The sequence below is a fragment of the Cariama cristata genome, unplaced genomic scaffold, assembly GCF_000690535.1.
Source record: "Cariama cristata isolate BGI_N322 unplaced genomic scaffold, ASM69053v1 scaffold21144, whole genome shotgun sequence".
In the NCBI taxonomy this organism is placed as follows: domain Eukaryota; kingdom Metazoa; phylum Chordata; class Aves; order Cariamiformes; family Cariamidae; genus Cariama; species Cariama cristata.
The window spans coordinates 1-7,189 of record NW_009612596.1 but is presented as its reverse complement, the minus strand read 5'-3'; the positions used below and the strand labels follow the sequence as shown (position 1 = coordinate 7,189).

Genomic DNA, 7,189 nt, shown 5'->3' with positions numbered 1-7,189 from the left:
ACCACGTGGTGGGGCTGGACACCAAGTGGTGGAGCTTTTAAACGCATTAACCGTGTGCGCTGCAGAGCAGTCGCTGGTAAAACGTGGGATAACAGCAGTGAAACATTTTAGTTTGAGTTGGGGGTTGGACTCGATGACCGTTAAAGGTCCCTTCCAACCCCAACTGTATTATAACTATCATACAAATTCAGTTTTGCAGTTGAATATTCTTTTTTTTTTCCTCAGACAAGATGTCGAAGGGACCAGCTGTCGGAATTGATCTTGGCACCACCTATTCCTGTGTTGGTGTATTCCAACACGGGAAGGTGGAAATCATTGCCAATGACCAGGGTAACCGGACCACGCCAAGCTATGTTGCCTTCACAGACACAGAGAGGTTGATCGGTGATGCTGCAAAGAACCAAGTTGCAATGAATCCGACCAATACAGTTTTTGGTAAGGCTGCAAGATGTCTGTACTTTATATACAGAAGCTTAGCATGGTGATGGTAGAGCTTTCATGGTTACAAGAATTATCATCTGATAGCGGGGTTAAAGGTTCCTTTTGGAAATTAAAACTCTTAATTTGTTTTGAGTCTGCATAACATAACTGTGTTACTAATAGTTAAGCTCTTATGTACTGGGAAAGTATGTGCCTTAGAGTTAACAACTTGTCTTGCCGCAAGCTGTTCTTGGTATTTAGTCTTAAGTGGCCTTGACTAAGCGTCTCAGGTCTAATTTCTAGACTGCACTGTGGTTTATGGTACAGCAGGTGTAGCATTACTGTGGTGGCTGTGAGGTGATACTGATCAGTTTGTGTATACCCAAGAGGTGAAACTTAGCAGTGCCTGCAGCTGGGCCTTGACAAGGCAGTAATAATTCCAGGTGAAGTATAGTGTTCTGTTTGTTGTTGTGAACGAACATACTTAATATGGCCAACTATTCTTTTCCAGATGCAAAACGGTTGATTGGGCGTAGATTTGATGATTCTGTTGTCCAGTCTGATATGAAGCACTGGCCTTTCACTGTGGTGAATGATGCTGGCAGACCAAAAGTCCAGGTGGAATACAAAGGCGAGACAAAGAGTTTCTACCCAGAAGAAATTTCTTCCATGGTTTTAACCAAAATGAAGGAAATTGCAGAAGCGTATCTTGGGAAGGTGAGCTTTGGGCCTTTAGTGAAATGTAATGAATAATTCTGTATGCATGAGTAGTTAAATGTACCTAATGGACTTTTTTTGCTTGCTTTTTTGTAGACTGTTACTAATGCTGTAGTGACTGTACCAGCCTATTTCAATGACTCTCAGCGTCAGGCTACAAAAGATGCTGGAACCATTGCAGGGCTCAATGTACTGCGAATTATCAATGAGCCAACAGCTGCTGCGATAGCTTATGGTCTGGACAAAAAGGTATGCTGTAGAGTGACTGCTTTCTTTGATGTCCAACTAGTAAACCTGCTAAACTAGCAGTACAAAATGAATTGTATTATGAAAACTGATCTCTTCTTCCAGGTTGGTGCTGAAAGGAATGTTCTCATCTTTGACCTTGGAGGTGGCACCTTCGATGTGTCAATTTTGACTATTGAAGATGGCATCTTTGAGGTGAAATCCACTGCAGGTGACACTCACTTGGGTGGAGAAGACTTTGACAACCGCATGGTCAACCACTTCATCGCTGAATTCAAGCGCAAGCACAAGAAGGACATCAGCGAGAACAAGAGAGCAGTTCGTCGCCTCCGCACTGCATGCGAGCGTGCAAAGCGTACTCTGTCTTCTAGCACGCAGGCCAGTATTGAAATTGATTCTCTCTATGAGGGTATTGACTTCTACACGTCCATTACCAGAGCTCGCTTTGAAGAGCTGAATGCTGACCTGTTCCGTGGCACCCTGGATCCTGTGGAAAAGGCCCTGCGGGATGCCAAACTTGACAAATCGCAGATCCACGACATCGTGCTGGTTGGTGGGTCTACTCGTATCCCAAAGATTCAGAAACTGCTGCAGGATTTCTTCAATGGCAAAGAGCTGAACAAGAGTATCAATCCTGATGAGGCTGTGGCTTACGGTGCAGGTAATGACAATATTTCGCATTTGCTAGATGTTAAAAGTTTGGTGTTAGCAAACCGAGTACTATCTGAACTAAAGTCTCAGAGCAGTACTGGTGCAGGCCCTAGGTCTTCTACCTGAATCAGTAAAGCTTTTCAAAGCAGTAAGAAGCTTACTTTGACTTGCAATGATGAATCAGATTCCAAAGCCATTCGTAGTTTCCACCAGAAGTCTACTAATGATGGCCAAAACCTTCCTTGGATGTCTGAGCGAGCCATGGACATAACTGTAGTGTGCGGTGTATTTCTTGCAGGGCTCTTAATGGTTTTTCTCTTCCCCCAGCTGTTCAGGCTGCTATTCTGTCTGGAGACAAGTCTGAGAACGTACAGGATCTGCTGCTGTTGGATGTGACTCCTCTGTCTCTTGGTATTGAGACTGCTGGAGGTGTCATGACAGTCCTGATCAAACGGAACACCACCATCCCCACCAAGCAGACTCAGACATTCACTACTTACTCTGACAACCAGCCTGGTGTGCTGATCCAGGTAGGCAAGCAATGACTAGGGTGAACTGGTAATGCACTCTTGTCATAGCAAGATGCCGTCAACGCTTCTGGGGGTTGATATTGGTAATGCACTCTTGTCATAGCAAGATGCTTCTGGGGGTTGATACCTGAAGTAGATCTTAGGCCAGAGGTGTTGGGTTCTTGCAGCTAGCAAGGGATGCTGGTACATACCTGGTTGCTGTGATGAAAGTGATTCCAAAGCCATTCGTAGTTTCCACCAGAAGTCGAAAGACTTGTGTTGGTCCAAGTACCTTCCTTGGATGTCTGAGCGACCATGTCACTTCAGGGTAATAACCCCATTATGATTTAATAATGCGTAGTCAAGCTTAATGACTTCATTTGCTGGTTCTTCTTACTAGGTATATGAAGGAGAACGTGCTATGACGAAGGACAACAACTTGCTGGGCAAATTTGAGCTGACTGGTATTCCCCCTGCTCCCAGAGGTGTACCTCAGATTGAAGTAACCTTTGATATTGATGCCAATGGCATCCTGAATGTGTCTGCTGTAGACAAGAGCACTGGCAAGGAGAACAAGATCACAATAACAAATGACAAGGGTAAGGATCACATGTTTCTGAGGGTGGGAGACAGGCTAGCTGATGAAGTTTGGCTTGTCAGACCCTGCCTTCTATTTATCTTTGTCAAAACTTGGCTAGAATACGTATGTGTGTTGATTTACAGCAGTGAGCCTTGGTTTTAGTGCAGTAATGGGTTCTAAGATGGCCCATGAAGTGGTTTAAAATGAGGGCACCTGATAGCTTACAGGCCTCTCTTACTGCCTGCCTGCCCAAGCTAAATTGGAAGTGTAGAATTGTTAATGGGTGGGAGGCTGTAATCCTCCATGGCAAATGGCTGTCTAGAAGACTGCGATCTGAAACGCCGCTGTGTTCTATGAGGCTGTAATCCTCCATGGCAAATGGCTGACGAGAAAACCGCGATCCGAAACGCTGCTGTGTTCTGCAGGCCGGCTGAGCAAGGAAGACATTGAGCGGATGGTTCAGGAAGCAGAGAAATACAAAGCTGAAGATGAGAAGCAGCGTGATAAAGTGTCTTCTAAGAACTCCCTGGAGTCTTACGCATTCAACATGAAAGCTACTGTTGAAGATGAGAAGCTCCAGGGCAAGATCTCTGATGAGGACAAGCAGAAAATCCTGGACAAATGCAATGAAATAATCAACTGGCTGGACAAGAATCAGGTATGTCATATTCCGTGTTAGGTCAGTGCTTACTTCTAGTGTCTCACTGAGCGACAAAGAAAGCTCAAGAAGATGGGAGGAGGAGAGCTACTGGTTGCTGTGATGAAAGTGATTCCAAAGCCATTCGTAGTTTCCACCAGAAGTCGAAAGACTTGTGTTGGTCCAAGTACCTTCCTTGGATGTCTGAGCGACCACAGCTTGCAAGCGTATAGCTCTTAATTCCTCATAATTCAAGGCAGCTAGCTTGCAACTATGATCCTCTCTAATCTTAAATGAGGTGCTTTTGCTCCATGAGTAGTGTTAGCTCTGGGAGTGATTGGAGAGAGTCCTAAATCAGAAGGCTGGTTTTGTTGGAACTAGGCCAGGCAGAAATACTCCTGTGTCTAGCTCAATGCAAGCCTGACTTGGTGGGGCTGAAGATGGGCTAAAAATAAGCCCAGATTCTTGAAATACATAAGGCAGGCAGTGCTGGTTAACTTCTGCACTGTATCCACTTGGTGAGAGCAGCAGGTACTGAGCTTTTGTCTGTTTTTTAGACGGCCGAGAAGGAGGAATTTGAGCACCAGCAGAAGGAGCTGGAGAAGGTGTGCAACCCTATCATCACCAAGCTGTACCAGAGTGCGGGAGGAATGCCTGGTGGGATGCCCGGTGGATTCCCCGGTGGTGGAGCTCCTCCATCTGGTGGAGCTTCCTCTGGACCAACCATCGAAGAGGTGGACTAAAGGCACTGGGAAATGCATTCCACTAGCAGTTAGTATTGGAGGACCCCCAGGTGGGGGTTAGATTGAAGGACCCAAACCTGTAGGCACATCTGGGTGTGTTTTGCCAGATTAAAACTCCATAACTGAGCTGCTGTAAAAATGAAAAACATTTTCTGGGCATTTTAAATACTTGAACATGTGCACAGGAGGGGGGATGAATACCATTGCACTTTACAGTACTGTAAACAAGTGGGAATGCAATTCATGTCCTAAGAAATAAAAACTATTTAATGGGCATCACAATGTTTCTGTCTTCACTCTTCTTGTATATGCTGATCAGTGTAAAAAGTAAAAGTGAAAATAAACATAATGGTAAATGAAGATGATACACCAGCTGAGTGCGATCTAACCAGAAGGATTGATGCAGGCTCCAGGTTAAGCAGCCATGAGAGATGTTTCTAGTCAAAAAAACTGCTTCCTGTTTTATCTATAACCTGATTAATAAACTGAATTGCCAGATGAAGCCTTGTGTTTTGGAGGAAAAGGCTGTTGACACGTGAGCATCACCTTTAGGCTAAGCCTCACTTTCCAGTCCGAGGTTGTAGAGCTACCCAATCCTGAAAACCGTGGGCTGAGGAATTAAATTTAAGAGTTCCTGCCTAGAGCTAAGCAGCTAAGGTGGCTTTGCAGTTTAGAGAAGTCATTGCCGAGGGGGTGGTGGCTTTGGGCAACTTCATCAATAAGCAATTGTTGCTTATTATGTATTACATATAGTAGTATGTATTAGATAACATACTATACATACACACTATAGTAGCGGTACTGCTCCCAGTGAAGCCTGGTGCACTGAAGTGGCAATTTTCACTAAGTCATGACTTGACCATGAAAATGATCACAATTATTATAGCTTATTAGCGATGGAGGGGTTACTCAGAATAATCAGCAATTCAGTGCTGGTTATTTTTTATCTGGGTACTTTTCTCTGTTCCCTGAGTAACTTCTTTCTCAAGAGTGGAGAAGAATTGAGGGATTTTTTTTTTTTTCTTTTAAAATTTTTTTTTAACAGCAGTGTTCAAAGAGGAAAAACAGTGCTCTGACAGCTTGACACTCCTGTTGCTGCCTCTGAAGCGCGTGTTCCCCGGCTGGATGGACTGATGTGCAGGGCTGCCTGCGGCGCAGCTGCTGAAATGCTGACGGGAGCAGCTGAGAGCATTAAAACACTTTGTCATTACAGCAGGACAGCCCTGTTTACATACGGGTGTTTTGGATCCTTTTCTGGATCAGTGGGATGGTAAAAGGGAGACTGCCCATGCAACCTCCATCCTGCAGGACATTTTTTTTGGGAAAAAACAAGTCCTGAGGCATAAGGGAGAGAGCGGCACGGTTTGCGAGCTGCAGGATCTTTTGTGCCGCACTGTTCGTTATCGCCTCTTGCTTTCCTGCCTCTAGTGCCAGCAGCGCTGCTCCCAGTGAAGCCTTGCGTGGTGAAGTGGCAGTTTTCATTAAGTTGTGACTGCAGTCCGTAAAAGTCATCGCTAGAATAGAATTGTTCGGTTGGAAGGGACTTTAAACAATGATCTAGTCCAACTGCCTGAGCAGGGCTAAAAGTTAAAGCACGTTACTAGGGGCATTGTCCAAATGCCTCTCAAACACTGATGGGCTTGGGGCATCAGCCACCTCTCTGGGCAGCCTGTTCCAGGGTTTGACCGCCCTCTTGCTAAAGAAATGCTTCCTAATGTCCAGTCTAAACCTCCTCTGATGCAGCTTTGAACCGTTCCCACGTGTTCTATCGCTGGGTTCCCAGGGAGAAGAGCTCAGCACCTCCCTCTCCACGTCCCCTCAGCCTCCTTTTCTCCAAACAAGACAAACCCAGAGCCCTCAGCTGCTCCTCACAGGCCATGCCCTCCAGCCCTGTCACCTTCTGGATGCATTCAAGTACCTCCACGACCTTTTTAAGTTGTAGTGCCCAGAACCGCACACGGTACTCGAGGCGAGGCTGCACCAACACTGAATACAGCGCGATAATCCCCTCTTGACCAGCTGGCGATGCTGGGTTTGATGCACCCCAGGATGGGGTTTGCCCTCTCGGCTGCCCGGGCGTGCTGCTAACTGCTATCGAGCCCGCTCGATCGGCTCCCCCAGATCCCTTTGGGGCTGCTCCTCTCCCTATTTAGACTTGTGCCTGGCCTTAATCCATCCTCGGTGCGGGAATCCAGCATTTGTTCTTGTTCAGTTTCATGCCATTAATGATCGCCCAGTGCTCCAACCCACCCAGATCCCTCTGCAGGGCCTCCTGTCCCTCCAAAGTCCATGGCACCTCCTGGTACAGCACCATCAGCACCCTCACTAAGGATGCACTCACCTGCATCCAGAGAATTGATTCCAATACTGAACGGAACAGCCTCGAGAGTGGAGCCCTGAGGAACGCTGCTGGTGACCGATCCCCAGCCAGATGTTGCCCCATACACTGCAACCCCGGCCATTGGACTGGTTCTTCACCCAGGGCACCATGTGCCTGCTTATCTCCCAGCTGGACAACTTGTTCAGAAGGACACTATGAGGGACAGCATCAAAAGTCTTTCTAAAATCCACAAAAACTACATCCACCCCCTTCCCCTCATCTGCTAGGGAGGTGTTGTGGTTGAACCCTGTCCGGCAGCTCACATCAGCAGGACGGTGCTCAGCCATCCCCAGGAAAGCCGGGCTC

The 7,189-nt window shown here is 46.6% G+C and overlaps 1 protein-coding gene across 3 annotated transcripts; it reads left to right on the top strand.

Moving 5' to 3' along the window:
* The first annotated feature begins 226 nt into the window (after nt 1-226).
* Nucleotides 227-4,785, top strand: HSPA8 (heat shock 70kDa protein 8). 3 transcript variants are annotated; one of them, XM_009698715.1, is made up of 8 exons: nt 227-435; nt 932-1,137; nt 1,234-1,386; nt 1,489-2,044; nt 2,362-2,564; nt 2,944-3,142; nt 3,549-3,781; nt 4,318-4,782. In XM_009698715.1, exons 1-8 carry the CDS (start codon nt 231-233, stop codon nt 4,501-4,503), a joined length of 1,941 nt encoding a protein of 646 aa, XP_009697017.1. In that variant the 5' UTR covers nt 227-230; the 3' UTR covers nt 4,504-4,782. The 3 variants fall into 3 exon arrangements, with proteins under 3 accessions (XP_009697017.1, XP_009697016.1, XP_009697019.1); XM_009698714.1 differs by having other exon boundaries at nt 1,234-1,398; XM_009698717.1 differs by lacking the exon at nt 3,549-3,781 and having other exon boundaries at nt 2,944-3,007; nt 4,409-4,785.
* The last annotated feature ends 2,404 nt before the right edge of the window (nt 4,786-7,189 follow it).

Excerpts from the sequence above, each read along its gene's own strand:
- HSPA8 (XM_009698714.1), top strand. The coding sequence starts at position 231 with ATGTCGAAGGGACCAGCTGTCGGAATTGATCTTGGCACCACCTATTCC. Across the intron at positions 3,143-3,548 it reads CACAATAACAAATGACAAGG|GCCGGCTGAGCAAGGAAGAC; the intron begins GTAAGGATCACA and ends TGTGTTCTGCAG. Across the intron at positions 3,782-4,317 it reads ACTGGCTGGACAAGAATCAG|ACGGCCGAGAAGGAGGAATT; the intron begins GTATGTCATATT and ends TCTGTTTTTTAG.